Source organism: Amphiprion ocellaris, chromosome 20 (genome assembly GCF_022539595.1).
Source record: "Amphiprion ocellaris isolate individual 3 ecotype Okinawa chromosome 20, ASM2253959v1, whole genome shotgun sequence".
Taxonomy (NCBI): domain Eukaryota; kingdom Metazoa; phylum Chordata; class Actinopteri; family Pomacentridae; genus Amphiprion; species Amphiprion ocellaris.
Genome location: NC_072785.1, coordinates 27859288 through 27883431, shown reverse-complemented (window position 1 = coordinate 27883431; position 24144 = coordinate 27859288). Strand labels below are relative to the sequence as shown.

Below are 24144 nucleotides of genomic sequence, written 5' to 3'. Positions count from 1 at the left end.
ATCAAATCCAGCTTAATGCAATTAAAGCCACAGTATTAAAGAACACGAACAAAAAGCCGCAACGTTTGATTAGGAATGTATATCTTCTATTCATATTATTTCTGTTCAAACTGTCAAATCTTGGACAGGTTTGAGAGTGAGCTGCTGAGAAGTGGAAAGCGGCTAATCCGAACGCGAATTAAGCCCTAAAGCTGAGTTGTTGTCGTTCAGGGAGCTGGCCCGGGAGAAGGTGATGCGGGAGGTGAAGGCCCTGGCGAAGCTGGAGCACCCGGGGATTATCCGCTACTTCAACGCCTGGCAGGAGAGCCCCCCGGAGGGCTGGCAGGAGGAGATGGACCAGAGGTGGCTGAAAGACGCCAGGTGGGTGTTTCAAACCTGTCATCCTGTGTAGCTCAGCAAGTCAGAAGCAGTAAGTCCGGCCCAAGGTCTGATGTCTGGCAGCGTTCAGCCGTCCAAAGAAATAAAGACATTTCTGACAAAGTAGTAACTCCCAGATTTCACATTTCACTCACAGGTGGTAAAATGGCATGGGATGAAAAATATTATGTGTGCTCAGATGAGTTAAGATAGAACTTTATTACCCAACAAAATTACACAACATGAAAACAAGAAAAGCACTCAGAGAGCGCAGTGCTCCGCCACGGCTGCTCAGTCGTCGTACACACCCCCACAATTTAATCAACTGTTCCTTGTATTGTTTCCGACAGATAAGTCCTGATAAGTCCGCAGCAATTGATTTGTAGTAGGATTGCAGTCATGTGATCTTTAACAGGCAGCTGACGTAGTGTTCGCTTGTTGTCATAGTTACAGTGACGCTGTGCTATCTTACAATGATACAGAAATCTTTAACAAATCCATGGATCCAGACTATAAGCCGCATCACTACCAAAATCTAATCATTTGGTCCTCGTGTCATTTCTGACCTTCCCTGAAAATTTCATCCAAACCCGTTATTCTCTTTTTGAGTAATGTTGCACACAGACGGAATAACAGACGGGCAGACAAACGTGCGCCGATTGTCACGACTCTGCCACGTTCCTTGGCGAAGTAATAAATGCAGTATCTAATAGAAAATACAAGAACGTCAAATTAGAAACTAGAGAACAAGACAAGATAATTAACATTAAGCAGCTGGATGTCAGGCTGCACAATACTGGAAAAAAGTAACATTGCAATATTTTACTTGTCTGCTACATATAGCGCAGTGTGTAAAAACACCAGACGATTTGAATAACTGCATTTTGAAAGCATTCTAGAAGAATTGTAGAGATTCTAAGAGAGTACATCTGCATCGAAAGTGAAAAATAATTTACATAAAGCTGACAAAAGCTCCTTTCTCATGTGGTGCAATGCTGCCAAAGTAGTATTTTTTTTGTTGCTTTTATTGCATTCAGATCTGGCTTTACACTTTGTATACAGAGCTCAGTGGTGCTGATTGAAATGCTGAAAGGAGTTAATCATGTTGTCTGGTGGATACGATTGTGAGGCGCTGCAGACAGAGTAGCTGTTTTTGATCAACATTAACTTTTCTGTAGCTGAAATATTTACTTACAACAGATGCTGCTTGTCTTTTTGCATCAAAATCTTTCTTTTTAATTTCTCTCTTGTTCTTCATTTTGAGCCTAGTGTCTTCAGAATAAAGTTGAAAAACAACAACTCTGTATCAGATTTAAATCAGAGTAAATTATGTTTTATCAGACAGACTTCTCTTGTAGATTAGTCATGGAAAATGAGAAGTGTTTGAATTTTTATTTTGTATTAAGCTGCAAAAAAATAAAATTTGCCTTACTTTACATTGCATTTCCTGCAACTATCTTACATGCACACACTGTAATGTTGATGCTAAACTTACACATTTTGCAGCCCTTTTTAAATGTTAAGTTTAATGCCTGGTTTGTTGACCTTTTTGGATTTAATTGCTATGACAGATTGAATCAAACATGCACTAATGCACATATGCTAAAAACATCAACTGCTCTGTTTGCACAACTTTTCCTCTGTTTTTTTTTTACATTTTGTGACTATTTTACTGCTACAAATTACTACTTTAAGTAATTTAGAACCTGTTTTATGTTTAAAACACATTTATACAGTTGTATTCGTCATTTGTAATATTGTGTGATTGTTTCTTGATTATCTCAGTGCTGACGACAACAACAACTCTCCTTCTCCTCTTCCAGTACCACTGACTGGCCAATGAGCTTCCTGGACCACATGGAGGCGCTGTCAGTCAAAGTCCCTGTGTCCAGCTCGGTGTCTCCTGTCTCCGGGCCTCAAGGCGACGTCCTGTCCGCCTCCGTCGATGCCCGAGCTCTTCTGTCCAGCAGCGGAGGCAGCAACGTGGGCTTCGGCGTGGACGACGGGGACCTGTCCTTCCAGCCGCTGCTCGGCCACGACAGCCTGATGTCCGAGCGGGACAGCCAGGCCGACCCCGACGCCTCGGACACCCCCCACTCCTTCGAGCTCTGCCCCCCACGAGGCCCCAGCGACTGCACCTCCTCCTCCTTCGACATCGTGTTCGAGGACTCGGGCTGCGATCGGGACGCCGATGCCGACACGAACTCCAGCGCAGCCAGTCCGAGCACCACGACGGAGAAGAACAGCTCGTCTTCCTCACACACCAGACGACAGGAAACCGTCCCACCTTCATCATCCTCTCCTCCCCGGCCGACCTCACTTACCCTGGCTCTGCCCACGACGCCTCCCACCCAGAGAGTCCAGCCCTCCCCAAAGGTAAGTCAATGATCATCACGATAATTGTATGATTTATGCTCATTTTTTTTCTAAAAGTGGAAGAATTTTTTTAACTGTATTTATGTATTTAATGGAGTGAGTTTCCCTTTTGTTACCTTAAATAATGCAGACAGTTTATGTTAAATCCGCACTGGAGAATCTGAGGCCAGAATTTTCAGATTTTTGATCTACCATTTAAAAAAAAACAGCTGAACTTACAGTACTTTCATTAACTCCTCAGACTGGACTCATTATATTTCAGTGCAAGCAGTTATCTCATTTTCCACTTTACTTCTTGACTTAACACTCACTAATGTGCAATAATTATGTACCTTTATACAATAACACACTATTTATTACACTGTATACTTAGATTTTATTTTCCTGGGAAATGCACATTTTGCATTTATGCCTACTCTGTTTCTACTTAAGTTTACATTTTTATGGCATATTCTTCTACTTATGTTTATCTCTATATTGTGTCCTGGGATATTTCTAAGACTTCGAATGGGTGCAACTTTAACGAAAGCAATTAAATTCTGATTCTGAATATAACACACTTGATCTGATTCTAAAATATATTGAGGGCCATCAGAGAAACAGGTTAAAAGAGCACAAACAGTAGGTTAATAGAGTAATAAGCAGTAGGTTAAAGAGTGATAAACAATAGGTTAAAACAGTGATAAACAGCAGGTTAAAAGAGTGACAAACACTAAATTAAAAGAGTGATAAACAGTAGGTTAAAGAACAATAAACAATAGGTTAAAGGAATAACAAACAGTAGCTTAAAAGAGTAATCAGCCAACCTTCAGACAAGTTTTTTTGTTTGTTTTTTTTAATCTGTCCTAAAACTTAAACGCTTTGTGTCTTGAAGGTGGATTTTTCTTTGTTTGGTATCCACCGGAAATAGTAATGGTGTTTGTTTTGTTTTTTTGGTGATACTCAGCATGAAAAGTAAAAATCTTAGTAGGTTTTTACTTTTACAATCAAACAGAACGAGCTGCTTTCAGTGGTTTGATTTGCGCTTCAACAACTACATGTACCAAAATGTAAAGCAGCCGCACAAAACATGTTTTTTGGTCTGTTGCTCTCATTTTTTCCTTATTCATTACAAATAACTGATCTTTTTTTGTATCTTGCTGTTTTCTTGTAGCAGTTCCAGTCAAATGCTGAATTCAAACATAACGTGTACCGTACTGAACCCTGTTCCCTGGTCTCCAGGTGTACCTGTACATCCAGATGCAGCTCTGCAGGAAGGAGAACCTGAAGGACTGGATGGCTCAGCGCTGCCTGCCGGAGCAGAGGGAGCACAACCAGTGTCTGGACATCTTCGTCCAGATCGCCGAGGCCGTCGACTTCCTGCATAGCAAGGGGCTCATGCACAGGGACCTCAAGGTGAACGCAAACACACTGACAAAACCCTGTGTAACCTTAATTATTTAACAGTATCTCACTCTGACAAAGACTGTGAAGGAAAACAAGAACAAACCTGATGCTGGTGTTGTGACGGCAGCAGAAAGACACATTCACCTGTCTTCTCACCTTAAATCATATATAGAGGCTTTTATGAAGCTACTCAATTATTGTCCCTGTTGGGAATCAAAAATACAGGGTTGAAACTTGAGAATAAGTTACAAGAAAATAGGTGAAATTAAGTGTCTGGCACAAAGATGGATGATCTAACAAATTCACTAATTAACCTTAACAAATATTTATAGATTTACTTTAGGTATCACTTGCTCCAGATGTGTAAAATTTCCCCTTTTTAGATCCATATTTATGTGATTTACTGTTTATTGTATTAACTGCATGCTCAGTCAGCTGCTGAATATTTATTTATTTGATATATTCTAGACATGCCATAGTATCATAAAGACAAAAAAGAAACAATGAAACACACAAAACAACCAAACTGGATCCAAAGCCTAAAATAATGCGTGAAAACAAGTAGTATGAAGTTTAACTTATTAGCTCCTACCAGCTACGCATCTGTACGTCTCACATCTTACTGTTTCCTGTTTACATCAAACCTTCTACTTTCATGTCTCTTTAGAAATTCCAAGAGCACATTACTCTTCCACAATATTATATTTTTCAAGCCGTCTTTCTTTGAAATGCTTTTTAAATTAAGACCGCTTCTTGAACTATTTCTTTCAGCTTTCATGTGTTCTGTGTTTGGTTTTGAGGCCGAACACTTTCAGGAAACTATCTAATTGTGATACTTGTGGCAAATAAATTGAGATTTTTAAATCCAGCTTCTGTTCAGTTTAACTGTAATAGATTTACAACGTGGTGAATCATTAGCATGAGGTGACATCAAAACTATGACTGTAGCACGAAGAAAACAACCTGAATTTGTCAAAACAGAGCAAGTACCTGGTATAAAAATGGACGATCCAACAAATTCACTTATAATCCTTCAAAAATATTTATAAATTCTAAGCGATCACTTGCTCCAGAAGTGCAAAATTGCCCTTTATTGATCTCTATATATATGATTTACTGTGTTTGTGCTAATAGCTGCATGCACCATCCAACACTGAATATTTTAATGCATTTTGTGTTTGGTTTTTGGCCGAGTAGCTTCCTGAAAACATTTTATTATGATGCTTCTGGCAAATAAATTGAGATGCATAGTTTTTAAATCCAGCTTCAGTTCAGTTTTTACTGATGTCATAGATTTGCTGGCATCAAAACTGTGACTGAAACTATTTTTAAAACTATTGTCAACACAGTTTTACACAGTAGGTCAGACACGACGCATAACACTAGCTACATTGCAGCCTTTGTTGCATTTTTATAAATTAGAAGTTGATTAAATGTTCGGTTTGGTGCTCGTAACATAACCTGCCACCACGTCTGCCTCCCTCAGCCCTCCAACATCTTCTTCACCATGGACGACGTGGTGAAGGTGGGAGACTTCGGCCTGGTGACGGCGATGGACCAGGAGGAGGACGAGGACGAGCCCAGCGCTCTGACGCCGGCGCCTCTCCTCACCCGGCACACCGGCCAGGTGGGCACCAAACTCTACATGAGCCCCGAGCAGGTGAGCGGACGCAAGAACAACACATTTACCTTCAAATAACCAAACATTTGTAGAAGTGTGCTGATTTTCATCTGAAAGTCTTGTGAAACTATGAGCATCCTGCCTCTAAAACAGTCATTAATTGTGTGCTTTCTGTCCTGGCAGCTCTCTGGGAACTCGTACTCTCACAAAGTGGACATTTACTCTCTGGGTCTGATCCTGTTTGAGCTGCTGTATCCGTTCAGGACCCAGATGGAGAGAGTGAGGGTGAGTCAGCAAACACATGGGCTCATCATTACATCTTATTTATTTTCTCTCTCCTTAAATCCCAAAAGCGTCGTTGTGTTTGACTGTATTTTCTCTTGCGCCTCACATCCTTTCTCCTATTTACTGCAGCGACGTGTAGCGCATATCAAATAAAACCGCATTACTTGACCTCTCCGACAACTTCACTTTCTCCTCTGTGCCATAAAGTGCCGACGAGAATAAAATACTTCGGCTTTACATCAAATGTAATCATAGCGAGCACACGGCGTTCATCTCCACTCCCTCTGCTTTAAATTACTCATGAACTCATCACCACATAGACACATCTAGATATGTTAATATTTATGCATTGCATACATATTAACATGTCTGTGCTGTGATATGTTAATCAAACGTTTGCCTCGTTTGCCCCTTTTGAAAGTAGGCTACTGCGCTTTAACGCTTCAGTGAATAAAAGGATTAAATACAAACATATTTCTGAGCAATTCTTCTGATTTTACTTCATTCTAAACCAGGGGTGTCAAACATGCAGCCCGCGGGCCAAAAGCGGCCCTTCAGAGGGTCCAATCCGGCCCTCAAAGAGTAAAAATTCCAGAGAAGACATTAACTGCAGATTGTAATTTTTGTAAAACTAAAATTTTTAAACAATTTCTAGACCATGACAAGTTGTTTTGATCATAAAGTAAAATACTAGATCATTGTTCTTTTGCCATTTTGAGTCTCATTTTTGTAATATTTTGTCTTATTTTTGTCATTTTGTGTTTTGCTTTATTCGTTGTTTTACGTGCTGTTTTGTGTTTTTGTCTCGTTTTTGTCGTTTATCCATTTTTTTGTTACTTTGTAACTTGTTTATTTAATTTTTTGTCACTTTTTTGTTTTATTTGTGTCATTTGTCTCATTTTTTTGACCTTTTGTGTCTCATTTTTGCAATATTTTGTCTTGTTTTTTTGTCTTTTTTTTAATCTGGCTTTTGTCGTTTTGATCATATAGTAAAAACTGATCCAGCCCACTTGAGATCAAACTGAACCAAAATGAGCTGGACATCCTTGTTCTAGACATTTTTTCTGACACAATTATGAAAACACATCTCTATTTTCAGCACTATATGATGAGATGCCTGTAAAAACAACAATTTCATATTACAGAATGTATGAAAAAAAAATCTGGAAGTGTTTTCATAGCAAATGATGGAAAATCTATATAACCTTGACTGTTCTGAATAAAAAACGAGATAAAGCATGGATGGATGTCACTTTTAATTTAGAGATAACAGCTGGAAAGTAAAATTATTATTCTGAAAATAATCTGTGGCTGACAGGGATCAAATAAAACACGCAGCATGTACTGAAACTGAAGTTTTATGAAGTGATTTAGACATAATTTGATGAGAATTTCAAAGATTGTTAAAAAAATTAAATGATATGATGTCATCTTTGGCTTCAGTAAGAATCCCAGCTGGTGTTTATTGAGGCTGTTTATCTTTCTGTCTGTTCTCTTATTCACTTCGTTCTGTTATTTTGTGTTGAGGAAACTAAAACGTGACTGCTGTTGTCATTTATAGGATTATTACAGTCACTTTAAGAGCTAGTTTTCTCAGCGAGGTTTTCTCTCGGTCGCAATCAAGCGTGAAGTCTTTGTCTCGGTAACAAAGGAGCTGATAAAGCCTCGGCGAGCTCACAGGTGTTTACGTCCTTCTGCTTCCAGACGCTGACAGAAGTGAGAGCGCTGTGCTTCCCAGAGGTTTTCTCCAAAAACAACATGCAGGAGGTGAGTAGTCGTCTGCTGCCACCTAGTGGCCACAAACACAAACTGCAGCACGAACACGCAGCAGAGGGTTTGTTCTCATAACGACGGATTTAAATGACCTGTCCGCACCAACATAATCCACTGGGTGAGTCGAGCTGCTCCTCTAATCCAATTAGGACGGGTGTTTTGCTCCCAAAACAACAGAATATGCCGTTAAATATGCAAATACCATCATTAGAGCTCAGTTTAATCGCCAGTATTACTCTATTCTGACCTTATTTTAGTTAAATTTGAATGCTTTTCTACTTTTTAGACACTGCATTTCTTAGGTTTCGTTTCTGAGCATTGTCTGGCACAAGAATTTCCTCCAGGATTAATAAAGTTTTATCTCTTATCTTATTTTTTCTTCCATTTGTCTTCATAACAATATTATCTATATGTTCAGATAACTATTTACATGTCAAATCAAGTCGCCATTTTTATAAAACACGTTTACAAAAGTGATTGAACCAAACAAGTTTGAATATTAAGATTATTTATGGTGCGATTTTGCCTGATTTAATTACATTTTAAGCATTAAAAATACTGATTTACTGTGAAAAATACATATTAAAACTAGTTTACTGCTTCCAAAACCACAGAATATGGAGTTAAATATGCAAATACCATCTTATATCTCAGTATATTGGCTAGTATTACTTTATTCTCTTCTATTCTGGCCTTATTTTAGTTATATTTTAATACTTTTCTACTTTTTAACCACTGTATTTCTTATGTTTTGTCATTTAGTTTTATTCTGATCAATATCTGGCACAAGAATTTGCTTCAGGATTAATAGAGTTTTATTGCTGATCTTATTTTTTTCTTGCATTTTTATGCAACAATATTATCTATATGTTCAAATAATCACTTACACACCAAGTCAACTGTTTTTTTGTATAAAGCACATTTTAAAAAGTGCATTCTAGTGAAAATATTATAATTAGCCTTATGAATTAACCAAACAAGTTTGAATATTAAGCTTATTTATGGTGTGTTTTTACCTGATTTATTTACATTTTATGCATTAAAACTCTACAAAAATCATATCACATACTGATATATGTGACAAATACATATTAAAACTGGGACCCTACAGTGTTTTTAATTATGAAGAATAACCTAACTAATGTAATAATATAGCTAAGACTCTTAGTTTTATAAATTACGGAATTTAATCTGACTCAAACAAATTAAAGCTACAGCATCATTACTTATAGAGATTAATCTGACTAATTTAGAGCTAAAGTTTTGATCTTAAATATAAATCCAAGGATTCTCTGGATCCCTGATGAACAAGCTTTATTCCTATGTTGTAATTATTTTATATTCTATGTGTTTTTCAGTTCCATGCCAGGCATCCGGCTGTAGATTGTGGAGCCGTCGGCTATATTACCCTGTTTACCTGTTTCCTTTGTAATGAGATTATCATAATCCCACAGCGTAATCTGTGATTCTGCGACTCACACTCTCAGCCCACCAGACCACTTTACTGCTTGTGTTGTGTTGCATTGAGTGTGTTATTGTGTTTATTCTGCAGAGTATTTTTACATATTATTCCATTCTGTTATTACTGAAATCACAGTTTGCACTAGTATAAAAAGAGTGGTGACATAAAGCTAGTTTTGACCTGTCTGATTTGGCTTCCTGTCGGTTTTGAGATTATTTCTTAGGATTTTTTTTGCTTGTTTTGAAGGTTTTAAAAGGTTTGGCACCACCGTATTTATCAGAACATTTATATATTCAGTTAGAGAACTCAAGTTGACCAACCATAAGCTCCAAATGGTCCAAGATCTGGACACAGAAATGAGATGATTGAGTCTTTGCAGTAGCTACTTTTGAGACTTTAGCAACTTTTATGTCCCTCCTGAAGGCCACCTCTACTCGTGGGCAGAAAGCAGAGCTGATTTCATCCTGATTTCATCTTTAAGTTTTATTTTTATTCATTTTTTCCCCCTTTGTCTTTATTCTTTTGCAGGGACAGTGCACAATTATAAGTAATTGCACTAGTAGAGTTAGCTAGCTGCTAATTAGCATGTGCTGTCCCTGTGCAGGTACAAAAAAAAAAAAAAAAAACACAAACAATGCAAAACGTAAAACCTGGTGTTTTTACAGTAAAATAGCATCAGCTGTGCTTCCAATAATCTATGTTTTTGGACCTTAAAGTTTGTTAGTTTAGTTTTTTTTTTGCAGGAAAAGCTCAGAATTAAAAGTAATTGCACTAGCAGAGTTAGCTAGCAGCTAATTAGCATCTGTTATCTCTGTGCAGGTACAGAAAAATAAAAATAAAACGCAGAGCAGTGAATACAGTTCACAGTAAAACAATACAAAACTTAAAACCCAGTGTTTTTTTTTTAAATAAAATAGCATCAGCAGTGCTTTAAAAAATGTTAGTTTAGTTTACTTTTGCAGAGAAAGTTCAGTTAAAATGTAATTGCACCAGTTAGCTAGCAGCTAATTAGCATCTGTGCAGGTACAGAAAAAGAAAACAGCTACAGATTAATATATACAGTTCATAACAAAACAATACAAGGCTTAAAACCTATTGTTTTTAAAGTAAAACAACATCAGCAGTGCTTCAAAAAATCTGTATTTTGGACCCTAAAGTTAATTAGTGTATTTCTGCAGGGGAAATGCACGGTACTTGCTACAGAGTTAGCTAGCAGCTAATTAGCATCTGTTGTTCCTGTGCAGGTAGAGAAAAATAAAACAACCACAGAGCAATGAATAAACTTCATAAAACAGCAGTAAAAAAAATCTCCATTAGTGTGAGAAACTAACTAAAATCAGTAAAAACAATAAGTTAAAGAAAAACTGAGGCTGGTTTTAAACACTGGAAAACTTCCTGAATCTTTAATGTTTATTGTGTTTTTATTCAGATAAATTTTTTTAGTCGTTGTGTTTATGCGTCATACTTGGACTTTGGTTCAACTCCTGTTGTTCTAAATGTGCTTTATAAATAAATGGGACTTGACTTGATGCAGAAAGCAGTTAAAATAGTGGATGATAATTCAACATTCATGATTTCTTTTTTTGTCATTCGTCTGTGCATCTGTGTGCACAAAAAAACTAAATAGAAAAAGTTCTCTACAGCTGTCACAGAAAAGAAAACAATCAAGAAAAGTTTTGACCCTCGTGTCGTCCTGCGGGTCAAAAATGACCCGTTTTAAAGTTTGAAAATGTGGAAAAAATATTTTCACAGTGAAACTTCTAATGTCCACATTTTCAACATTTTTGGGAAATCTTTGAATATTTTTTGGTGGAATAAAAGAAATGTTATGAAATTTGGGGAATTTTTTTTACTGAATTTTTGGATTTTTTTTCAGACAAGGAAACCATATTTTTTGGTGCCCATAAATGAGGACAACAGGGGGGTTAAAAAGTACTAAAAAAATATAATAGAGATTGCAAGAACACAAATAACGTAAAAAAAACCATGCAAAAACAACAGCACAGTATGTTAAAATGCTTTGGAACGTTCACTTAGCAGCACAGTATGTTAAAATGCCACATAAATATCAGTAGTAATGCTCTCCTGTGTGTTTTTCTTGTGTCTCCAGCTCAGTATGGTCCGCAGCATGTTGTCTCTGAGCCCCAGCGAGCGTCCCGAGGCGGCCGACATCACCGGGACGCCCCTCTTCCAGGAGCTGGAGCTGCCTTTCCGCCTGGCCGTGAGGCAGCGCTCCCGCACCTACAGCGCCTCCTCCATGGGCCGGCCCTCGCGCCAGACGTCGACTACCTGAACAATCCCATCATGCAATATGTGACCACTCCCCCCCTCCCCCGCTGTTCTTCCCCAGAAGAAACACCTCCGCCCCGCCCCCCGCCCCGCTCCGCCCCGCCGCCGCCACGCTGCCTCAGATAGGACCACTTTAACCGCCTAGAGAGCCGCACAAAGTCCCTCACGGCGGCTCTGTTTGGAGACACACTCATGCCGTTATGCCGCCCGGCTTCTCCGAATCTTTTAACAGTTGCTCCGGAAAGTCCACGACCAGACTCAGCGGGTGTTTTTAAGGGAAAATCTGAGCTCTTACCTCCTCATTTCATCCTGCAGTTTCTCTTTTTTAAGAGTCCGATTTTTGATCCCGACGTGCTGCTTCGCCCCCCCAACATTCAGCCAGTGTTCATTCACCGACTCATCCACGCTACACCTCAGGTATCAAAACCAAGAGGACACTCCAAGGGGCCTTTGATGCTTGATCATCCCGTCGACTAGCGAGCACTAAAACGGTGCTCCGACGCCCGATAATGCCTGATTTGGGAGACCAAAAGAAAAAGCAAAAGACCTTCTTTTATTTCCTACGTTTGTTTTTTTCTTCTTAAACGAGAGAAGGTGACGTATTGAGACCAGATATGACTTGCCTTTAGAAAGGGGCCTGTGAGTCCCTCTGAATGAATGCTCATGTCTTTATTTGCATGACAACAGGAAGTGACGGGGGTGAATGTGTACCTTTAAAGCCAGTACTTGGACGCAGTTGTTTTTCTTCCTTTATCCTGTGTGTAAATTTTACATGATAACTCCGAGGTGCTCAATCTTTTTTTTCTAACACCTCCTCTTTGCTCTCTGTAAATAATCTAAAGACCCCTCGTTTATACCCCCTTCCCCCCCCAGATCAACCGTGTACATACTGTAAGGCGCCGCTGCTTGTAAATGGCTTTTCCACGAGGCGACTGTAAGATAACTAAACTGTGAGAACAAAGAGGAGGCGATCTCTGCCGCTAACGGATAGCTGAATGTTACAGTCCAGTGACCTCTTCCCCAAGGTATTCTCAGTGTTTTGCTTTTGTTGACAGGAACCAGAGTGCCATTCGAAAGTCAGTTAAGTGTACTTTTTCGGATTTTTTTTTTTACTTTTTTTTGGAATCCATCATCCAGCCGGAAAAAAAACACAGAGTGAGGTCAGCAGCTCTCCCGTTAAGTTTTAACCCCTCGACGCTCTTTAACCGAGGAACCTGGACCTGACGTTGGTTATTTTGAGCCGCGTAAACGTCGTTTTATGCGCGTTAGAAGTGCTGGGAGAGTCACGCGACCGCACGAACTTTCTAATTGTAACGTGCTTTCGATGATTGTACTTTTTCTAAGGATCTTGTTTTTATTCTTAAAGACGAGTTATTATTATTATTATTATTATTATTATTATTATTATTCTGCAGGGGTTTTTTTGGATCACTGTAAAGTCTGTAAGATGTTTCGTATGTTCAGCTCAACGAAAAATGTTGTAAATCGATCGATTCCGCGTCCGGTTTTCTACGACAAATCCTCAAAAACGAGCAAAATGTGGACGCTCAAATCACCCGTGAAGGTTCGACAATGTACAAAAACCTTTTTCTAGAATCAACGTTTGATACTTAATTGTGATTAATGAACTTGATATTGGATTCAGGGTTCCGCAAACGTAGCTAAAAAGGATTTTTTTCGTCCTCTGTTTTCTAGAAATCTGAGAATTGTGATATAATGAAGAAGGCGACTTCCACACCTTTAACCACCTCCAGTAGTAAATAGTTGGTCATGTTTGTTCCATTAATACTGCAGACAGCATTACTGATTCTAGCGTATTATCAGACTCTGAAACCAAGAAAGCCTGATTCACGCTGTAGGTTTTTCTCACACTCTGTTAAATCGTGTTCATCCTCTTTTCCACTCCCGCCGTCCAGGTAGATTTTCCCCCAGAGAATCAACCACTTTGAGCTCCTCTCGTGTTCTCGTGCACAAACTCCCCGTTTTCCCCTCTCCGGCCATGTCGAATTGTAAATATGTTTATTTGCTTTATTTATGTTCCGATGCCGTGATCAATCCTTTTTGGGTTGGTGTTATTACGAATGCGCTTCATGCGATTGGAGTGCGTTGGAATATGATGACTTCTTATAAGTCTAAATTTAATAAACTGTTCTATACCATTTGTACAGTTGTGTGTGCTTGGTGTGCAGTCTGTGGGTTGCTGGGCAGCGGGAGGGGGACGAATTAAAGGAAAAACCAACATAATGTGTCCTAGAAAGGTAGTAATCCACCAGTTTTCTTATTTAGGAGATATTTAGCTTTAATTATATGTCGTCTTTCAGATTTTTTTGAAAAGAAAATATCCAAATTCTACATTTAGGTGTTTATTTTACTCCATATAGCACCCTTTTAAAGGGCGAAAAAGAGAGGATACAACGGAAGAAGATCAGAGAGACAAAAATGGGGAAATAAAGGAAAAATATGATGAAATATTTTATTAAATAAATCAATGCAACACCAGATAAAATAATAAAAGAACAAAACAAAAAATGCCATATCTAAAAAACAAAACAAACAAAAAAAACAACCAAGTATATTGAAAGAAGATAGAGGTTCAAACTGCAGATTAAGTATATGTAGTAGATGTAGTATTTTACAACTTTATTTAAAAAGAAGTTTTTCAAAGGACAAAAGGTGGAGGGTGCTTTCTTAATCTTTTAAAGACTTTTCTTAACTTTTCTTAGTTTTAAAATAAATGTAAAAGTAAAAAAAAAAAACACCAGAGAGGCAAAAGTGGAGAAATAGTGTTAGATATGTAAAAGATTTTCAAAATAAATCAACACAACAACAGATAAAATAGCAAAAAAACCAAGTATAATAAAAGAAAATAGAGGATTAAACCATGAAGACAAGGCTAGAAGTAATAATAATAGTAAATAAATAAAATAAACACATTTGTAACTAAAGTATAAAAGAATAAAATGAGCTAATAAAAAACCAAGCGATGAAAAATATTTTAGTAGATATTAGCTCATTTGTGCATTTATACATGCAATTTTAGGAAAAAAGTGTTTGCCTTAATACAATTTAAATAAGTGTTTTCTCCAATTCTGAATACTAAAAATATAGTTATGGAACTGTAGCTAGATTAAGGGTAACTACTACTACTATTTTATTTATTTATTTATTTATTCATTTATTTATTATTACTATTCTTATTATTATTATCAACATTGTTAGCATTATTATTATTAGTTTTATTAGAATTATTACTATTTTATTAATTTATTTTATTATTTTTTATTTTATTATTGTTACTATTATTATTTTGTGATACAATAAACTACTAAAATGTGTGATCTTATATTTTTAGCCATATTTTACTTATTATTATTATTATTATTATTATTATTATTATTATTATTATTATTATTATTATTATTATTATTATTATTATTATTATTATTAATATTAATATTATTATTATTGTTAGTAGCAGTAGTAGTAGTAGTATTGGTAATAGTTGTAATAATATTGTTGTTGTTCCCATACAGACGTTTTAACAGTGCAACCAGCTGTCCTCTGGCCACATACAGTAGTCCCAGTAGTCCCAGTGGTCTCAGTAATCCCAGTAGTCCTACTGGCCACAAAGTGTTTGAAAGATTTTGTAGTGATTTAAATATTTCGCATTACTGCCACAGAGAAATGCATAGACAGTATGTAAATAGGGAATCTGTACATGTTTTTATCAGCTTGTGTTTGAACCTGCAGTCAAAAGAAAGACTCAAAAGGCTGAATGACTACAGCGTGACCTCAGACAGGTGGGTGTCCTGAGTGGATTTATCTCATGTTATTTAAATTCAGTTGTCTCATGAGTTTCATCAACAATTAAAAAACAAACAAAAAACAAGAGATCTTTAGCAGCTGTTCCAGATTTGAAACAAAGTTAAAGCCAAAGACCCAGTAAGTAACCTTGGTGTTTAATGCAAACAACTAGAGATGCCATGGATATTAACAGAATGGAAACAGGTGTTCTGTCAAAGCATCATGGGAAATGCAGTGCAAATGTGTCAAAATAGTATTTTAAGTCTTTCTTTTATATCAAACATCTTCCAACAGCGGATGGAACATTAGAACATGGACACAAAATTACAGGAAAATCAATTATTTGACAATAAATATGATAAATAAATGAATAAATAAATAAATAAACATTCAAATGAACTCAATAAAAGTCCTTTAAAAAAATGTCCCTTTACAATAAATAAAAAACTGCATTGATTTATGTATTTATTACATTTTTGTATAAAAGTTTATTGCCTCATTTATTAATTTCAACATTTATTACATAGCCATGTTTATTTATTTCATAACATTAATCTAATATTTATGTATTATTATTATTTTATTTAATATTGTATTAAAGTGACACTGAAATAAATAAAAATGGCTATTAAATACACCCCAATTGGAGGCGTTTTCCACAATCGTCAGTGCCATGCCATGTCTCCCTACTGTCAGTGGTGGAAGTGTGTGTCTGTGGGCGTGTGTGTGTCTGTGTATGTATGGGTGTGTGTGTGTGTGTGTATGTATGTGTGTGTGGACGTGTGTACGTGTGCGTGCTCCTGCAGTTGTGTGCATATATGTATATATGGAGGGAGGGACGGGTTTTCTTCTTTTTAATGTTTTTAATGTTGTAAAGCACTTTGTGTTGCATTTTTAACTGTATGAAAAGTGCTATATAAATAAAGTTTGATTTGATTTGATTTGATCCTGAAAAAGGGGTTTTATCAAATAAAAATCACCTGAAATAAATAATATTTTTCCTCAATAAATGTATTTATGAATTTATATGTTTATTTCCTTGTGTTTTTATTTTAGGGTTTATTCCACAGTCCTTTTTATTTATTTATGTATGTATTTATGTAAATATTGAATACTACTGAATTAATATTCAACATTCAATCTGATTTTATTCAATAATAATAAATACATAAATAAATACATATCTCAGTGAAATAAATAAAAATGACAATGAATGGAATCCTGGAATAAATAAATTAGGCAATCAGTCCATGAATAAATGTAAACATAAATATTCCAATTTTATGTTTCATATGAACATTTTAATTAATTAGTTTATTTTTATGTTTGTTTACATATTAATTTAATACAAAACTACATTCCATGCAAAAGAATGATATTTAATTCAATAGTTGATAAATTTATCATTTATATTTGATAAATAAATCTTTCTTTCTTTCTTTCTTTCTTTCTTTGAATGAATTGAATGAATATTAAATGCTCCCCAAATCATATTTTAACACATATTTTTGTAATAAATAAAGTCCAGATAATAGATAGTACTTTCTTTTTTTTTTAAAAGGGTAGTTTTCAAAAACAAAAACCTGTTCATGAAATTATTCCATTTATTTATTCAGATTTTTTTTGCTTCATTCATTTATTTTAGAAGTTATTTTATATCCATGTTTATGCATTTTAAAAGGAATATTTATTTATTCATGTGTGTATTTAGTCAATATTGATTAAAATGTATATTATTTTGTGTCATTTATTTATTTTAGAGGTTATTTCACAGCCACGTTTATATATTTTAAAGGAGTATTTATTATTTATTTTAGAGGTTATTTCAGTGTTTTAAATGAATATTTATTTATTCATGTGTGTATTTATTTTAAAATTGAATCTAATTTCGGAGTCAGCTGAAGATTTATTTTGAAAAGGGGCGGGGCTTGCTTGCTTGCTTGCCTCCCACTTTTCAAAATAAAAGTTTAAAGCGCTCGCGCTTCGCCTCCTGCCGTTTCGCACTTCCGTCGCCTTTGCGTCACTTCTGGACGTCAATATGCGGCTTTTTGCGGCGCTGGGAAACAGAACCGCTGGGAAGATGTAAACCAGCGACCGGAGTCCACCACCGTCAGCGAACACACTCACCGTCACCCCCACACACTCGGCGCCTTCAGCCAGGCTAACGGAGCCGCTCCAGCGGACAGCTCGTCGGCTCTCCGCCTCCGAAGCAGCGGAGCTCCTGCCTCCAAGCAGCCATCTTTTGTGACAGAATGTACGGGGCGACGCGGCGGGCCTGCTCGGGCTCTGGCCGCGGCCGGAGCTTGCTGATGCTGACGACTGCGCTCCTGCTGTCGGTTATCGGACTGCTGTCCGGGCTGCCCGGCGTCACCGAGGCGAAGGAATGCGACAAACCGTGTATGAACGGCCAGTGTAACACCGCCACTGGCAACTGTGTGTGCTTCCCCGGCTGGGTCGGGGACCAATGCCAGCACTGCGGAGGGAGATTCAGGTACAGTGAGCTCACACACGGCCGGGATAGAGCCGCTTTCATCGGTCAGAGCGGCGGCGGACGGAGCCTCCGTCTCCGCTGGTTTTATGCTAAATGTTTGCCAGTTCACAGCCCGGGTTGTTGCTCCGGAGTCGGTGTGAGCAGACCAGAGCACACCTGAGGCATACCGGTCCACTACTACCGGTACTGCTAAACAGTACCACAAGGACGCGGTACTCCGGGTTTTAAATGCAGTACAGGTTAGCAGAGATACCGGAGTGTATGTAGCTCAAAGCTAACTGATATTAGTGACCAGTGTTGGCTAATTTGCTGCATCAGGATCCAACCAAGTGACATCACCCCATCAAAGTGTCAACAAGGCTTGGACTAGAAGTATTACTACCCATAGTAGTACTGTAACAAGTACTGACATGTTTTATTATTTTATTAATAGATTATAATTGTCAAAAATATGTCAATAGGGTCCAAAGATAACAAGGACTGCAGCTGAATGATGTGCAAAATAAAGTTGCATTGCAATTATATTAGTCTTGCATAGTTAGACTAGAATGCTCCTCATTATTCTAACTTGTTTTAGTTTTGTAGTAAACACATAAATATATTTGAGACTAAAAAGATGTTAGGAGGAATGACCAGTAACAGTTTTGCAAGTATTTTAGTCATGTATAGTGAGACTGTTCTGCAGCATAGAATGGTCTGACTGCACCTTATTATTATTCTGCTATACGGAGAACTGGCTTGTTTTATTTTTGTAGTAAATGCCTTAATAGACTAAAGGGGTCAAGAACATGTCAATAGGATGAACAGATAACAAAGACTAAGGCTGGATGATGTGTAAAATAAAGTCATATTGCAGTTATATTAATCTTGCATAATTAGACTAGAATGGTCTGACGGCTCCTCATTATTGCTCTGCTGTAGGTAGAACTGAAATGTTTTATTTTTGTAGCGCATGCTTTAATAGATTATAGTGACCAAGAACATGTCAATAGAGTCAACAGATAACAAGGACTAGGGCTGAATACTATGCTAAATAAACTCATATTGCATTTGTTGTAGTCTTACATAGACCATTCTGCAGCATAGAATGGTCTGACTTCTCATTATTCTGCTGTAGGTAGAACTGACATGTTTGATTTTTGTAGTAAATGCCTCAATATATTAGAGTGACCCAGAACATGTCAGTAGAGTCGACTGAAAACAAGAACTACAGCTTTCTGAACAATATGCAAAATAATGTCATATTGCATTTGTTTTAGTCTTTCATAGTTAGATTGTTCTGCAGCGTAGAATGGTCTGACTGCTCCTCATTATTATTCTGCTGTAGGTAGAACCCACATGGTTGATTTTGTAGTATATGTATTAATATATTTTTGTGACCAATTCTGCAGCACAAAATGATCTGACTGCACCTCATTATTCTGCTACAGCGGGAACATCTCTGTGATTTGTTTGTATTTTTCTTTAAACCAATCATGATCGTATTCAGTGAAGCTAGCCCAGGATGCAGCACTGGTGTCCCCTCGATATAATGACAGGGGGAGTTGTTTTGATTGAACATTTGCACACAGAGAAGCTAAAAAATGAAATGAACTAAACTAAAAAAGCAAGCAGGGCCAAATTCTCCACAAAACATGACATTTTTAGGTTGTTTTTTTTTTTTTTTTTTTTTAAACAGATTTTGAAAACTGCAGTACATGGATAGTGGAAGGGAAAGTGAAAGCTTGTCCTTGTGTTCCTGTGGTTCCTGCATGATCTCTCACATTTGGAGAACATTATTTGTAGGTGATTACATCTCTGTAGCACCACAATACTTCATTTATAATCATAATTAAATGTTTTTATCAGAAAAATTGCAGCTCCACTGATGTGGATATTACACTCGGCCATATTGTGATTTTTATAATTTTTAAATTATTTGCTCAGCCTTAATTGGACCTGTGCAAACTTTAAGTGAAATGAAAATGTGATTTTAGATAGAAGCAGCACATTTTTAGATAATTTTATCAGGAAACGTTTCAAAAAATGCTGAAGACAGGATCTGATTCTTGGTCAATCCCTAGATGTCATCTCGTTTTATGCTTTTATTTGACAAACCCAAAGGTTTAAATTCAAAATATCATCAAACCGAGAAAGACGTTATATCCTCATCTTCGAGAAACGTAGAGCGATTGATCTTTTATATCCAAAAATGCTTAAATGAATTTCAAATTTAATTAATTAGCTAGCCAATCTGACATGTAACCACAGTTTACTCACCCTCTGTTTACTTTATATTCAACCCTGTATACTTAAATAGTTGTCAACTGCTAAATTAACCAACATTTATGTTGATCATCAGTTTTAGTACTATCTTTAAGGTAAAACAGTGTACGTTTTCTGATTTCAGCTTCTTAAATTTGATTATTTTGTGTTTTATTTCCTCCTCTGAGGCTGTAAACTATGCATCTTTAGGTTGACAAAACAAGGCATTTAAAGGTGAACACTGATTTACATTAGGTATTTTTTTGTCCAATTTCCAGAGCACATGGTGATCCTTGAGAGTAATAAATCAGAGTGAAAATAGCACATTTTTAGATTATTTTATTGGGAAAAAATGGAATCAATTTTAAAAATGCTGATAATTGGTCCATCCTCAGATCTTGTCTAGTTGTTGCTTTAAATGCAAAGCTGTTAAATTCAAAATTACATAAAACAGAGCAAGACAATGAATCTGTACCTTCAAAAGATGTAAAATAATTGGCATTTTTACACCCAAAAATCCTTAAATCTGACATGAAACCACCCTGTACCCCCTCATACCCTCTGTTTACTTTATATTCAACAATGTTAGGGTCATTTTTTCCCACTGCCAGAGCAATGAAACGAGTGAATCAGAGTGAAAATAGAAAAGACTGGACCTGATAATTTGTCCATCCTTAGATCTTAGCTAGATGTTGCTCTAAAAGCTTCAAACCCAAAGCTGTTAAACTGAAAATGGCACAAAACAGAGCTAGACAGTGAATCTGTATCTTCAAATGATGTAAAATAATTACCATTTTTGCACCCCAAAATCCTTGTACCCACTCATAAAGTCTGTTTACTTTATATTCAGCCCTGTTAGGGTAATTTTTTCCCATTGCCAGAGCAATAAGATTCGTGAATCAGAGTGAAAATAGCATGTTTTTAGATTATTTTATTGGGGAAAAAAATGGAGTGAATTGTATAAATGCTGAAGATTGGACCTGATAATTGGTCCATCCTTAGATCTTATCTAGCTGTTACGCTAAACCCAAAGCTGTTAAATTGAAAATAACATAAAACAGAGCTAGACAGTGAATCTGTCTTCAAACGATGTAAAACAATTGGCATTTTTACACCAAAACAATCCTTAAATCTGACATGTAACCATCCTGTGCTCACTCGTACCCTCTGTTTACTGTATATTCAACCCTGTTAGGTCATTTTTACCCATTGCCAGACCAATGAGAGTAGTGAAACAGAGTTGAAATGGCACATTTTTAGATTATTATATTATTATTATTATTATTATTATATATGCTACCCAGTCAGGTAATTTATCTCTGGTTTTTGCAGCACATGGCGATTCCTGTGCTTGTATCTGTGAGGGCGACAAGTTGGCAGAGTCTCCGACGCTGAACAAGGTGGCTGCTGGAGATCTCAGTGGGGAGCGTAGAGGAGAGAACTGACTGCTTTTTTTGTAGTTTTATCAGCATTGCAGACACGCCTGCTTTGCTTAGGACTCTTCTGAAATACAGTAGCTGTCTGGATAGCTCGGTGTGGATGCAGTTTGACCCGGTAAAGGTAACCGACGCCCGGCTCAGGGTCAAAGTATGCAGCAAGCGCATGAAAAGCACTTTTATGTTTTTACGAGCCGAACCCGTGGAAACATCGGACAGGTGGCAGGAAGAAGAAGATTTGATAAAACCAGCAGCGCATCCTCTTTCACCGTGTCCGCACCCCGGTTTAAACCAGGAGTGACACGACACACATACGCAATTTGGAAGTTGTAAAACGGCAATTAATGAGGGATATTCAGAGAGTCTGAGCTGCTCGTCTCGTTTTCTCTTCCCATTAAAGTGTCAACTCACATTACCGCCGTTTGCTCTGCAGCACTTGATGACGGCTTCATCTAGACAAAGTCAGTGATGATTGCATTATCGGCCACTTTGTGTAGGGACCCTGCCAAGATCACGCAAACATGCACTTAATTAGAGCTTCTGCATGCATTCATTTTTGTTTCTCAAACTGTAACGCTATCCTTCCTTCTTTTTTTTTTTGGTCGCTAGCATGCTGATTTTGTTCCAGCATTGTGATGAGCTAGCATGTCTGTGCAGCTAAAAGGCATCTGTCGAGGCGTGCCCGTTTTTTTTTTTTTTTTTTTTTTAGGAAATCTATCTGCTTTTTTAAAAATGTGATACTGTGACGTGCTGCCTCAGCTTGGTGCCGGCCTGCCAGGTCATAAAGCCGAGGCAGTGGGAGGCCTGCTGGGTTATGCAGAAGTCGGTCATGGTCGAGGGGGGGAAAAAAGGGGAAGCAGAGGCTGTTTCCTCATTAGCATAGCCGATTGTTGAGTGAACAGGTAAAATGGAGGCCGCTGAGCTCCAGGTCCCTCAATTATTTAATTGAGGGACTTTTGAAGTCCATGGGATATGTCTTGAAACCCCATAATCACGGAAAATTAGTTCAGAATGACATGAAATTTGTCCTAAAGGACTCGAAAAATATCCCAAAGACACAAAAATGATCCAAAATGATGAGAAATGGTCCAAGCTGACATAAAACTTGATGAAAATGACTCAAAATTGTCCAAAATATCTCAAAAATTGTCCCAAATGACTCAGAAATTGTTCAGAATGGCTTAAAAATTATCCATAATTACAGAAAATTAGTCCAGATTGACATGAAATTTGTCCTAAATGGCTCGAAAATGATCCCAAAGACAGAAAAAGTATCCAAAATGATGAAAAAAGATCCAAGCTGATATTAAAACTTCTTGAAAAGGACTCAAAGACTGTCCAAAATGACTAAACAATTGTTCAGAATTACATAAAAATGATCTGTAATTATGAAAAATTAGACCAGAATGACTTGAATGACTTGAAAATGATCCCAAAGACACAAAATTATCCAAACTGACATAAAACTTGTTGAAATTGACAAGAAAATTGTCCAAAATGACTCAAAAATTGTCCAATAATGGTTTCATCCAGAGGAGGTAACAATCTCCATCACCGATTCCCCTGTCAGTTGTTGTTTTTGAGTAGTTATTAATGATAAAACAAAGAGAAAAGGCTGTCAGATTTGCCTTTTTGTTTAAAAAAAAAAAAAAAAAAAAGACTTGTAAAACCTGATAGAATTAATGATAAGCTCGGTGGTTTGATCCTGTTTTCAACTTTTATTAAGGTTTTATTTCTCATACAGACTTGGCAGTGAATTTTAAAATGACTGTTTCACATTATCAGCAAAACACGCTAAAAAAACTTTCCTTAAAACCATAAAAAGTCATAAACACTGAGGAGTAAAGTGCAGTGTAGGTTGTGCAAGAGTCGCAGTCATGTGTTTGCATTATGGGTATGCATAAGAGAATCATGTCACTGTGTTGTAGCTTCAAGATAAAAATCATAGTAAGTCTTCTGTCTGGAGTAAATAAACTGCGGCCTTAGCTGCTCCCAAATGTGGGTTGATTTAAAGCTGAGCTGCACAGTTTAGGCATTGAAATACTTAGTTTTCTCTGAAATGAAAGAAAAAATGTACAAGAATCCCCCCTAGATGACTTAAAAAACTCTATGTGGAAAGATTTAATCATCCTAAAATGATCTGTGTGATTTTGTAGGGGATTGCAGCTGCGTCAAGAAGAAAAAAATCATTTAAAGAAGCTGAAAAATGACTTTTTATTGAATGCAAACGGTTTGGAACATCTGGCTGACAAATGTTCAAAATAGTTTCGCGCTTTGGATGGAATTCAGATCTGGCTTCAACACGCAGAGTTTTGTGGTGTTGGATTTAAATGGAGAAACAAATTAGTCGTGTTCCTGTCTGCGGCTGCAGTTGCAAGATGTAGCTGTCAGAGTACCTGTTTTTTATTTATATATCTTACTTTCTGTAGCCAAAGTGTTTCAGTACAACAGATGTTTCTTTTTGCAACCCTATCTCCTACACTTCACTCATTTTGTTGTGCACGTCGACAAAATCTTGTGAATAAAGTAAAAAAAATACAGCTTAGTCCATCCAAGAACCTTGAAATTGCAGTAAAAGTTGTTATAAGAGAGATTTGTCTTGTCAGTTAGTGATAGAAAC

General features: G+C 37.0%; 2 protein-coding genes across 2 annotated transcripts in view; both read left to right on the top strand.

The window, feature by feature from the left end:
* Positions 1-13714, top strand: part of eif2ak3 (eukaryotic translation initiation factor 2-alpha kinase 3) — a 47385-nt gene extending 33671 nt beyond the window's left edge. Inside the window, exons 12-18 of the mRNA XM_023271362.3 lie at positions 211-360; positions 2181-2733; positions 3955-4128; positions 5606-5779; positions 5924-6025; positions 7730-7792; positions 11371-13714. Coding sequence (XP_023127130.1) covers positions 211-360; positions 2181-2733; positions 3955-4128; positions 5606-5779; positions 5924-6025; positions 7730-7792; positions 11371-11553 — 1399 coding nt within the window. The 3' untranslated portion in view covers positions 11554-13714. The remainder of the gene's footprint in view (positions 1-210; positions 361-2180; positions 2734-3954; positions 4129-5605; positions 5780-5923; positions 6026-7729; positions 7793-11370) is intronic.
* A 3644-nt stretch (positions 13715-17358) lies between these two features.
* Positions 17359-24144, top strand: part of atrn (attractin) — a 205906-nt gene continuing 199120 nt past the window's right edge. Inside the window, exon 1 of the mRNA XM_023271357.3 lies at positions 17359-17844. Coding sequence (XP_023127125.1) covers positions 17606-17844 — 239 coding nt within the window. The 5' untranslated portion in view covers positions 17359-17605. The remainder of the gene's footprint in view (positions 17845-24144) is intronic.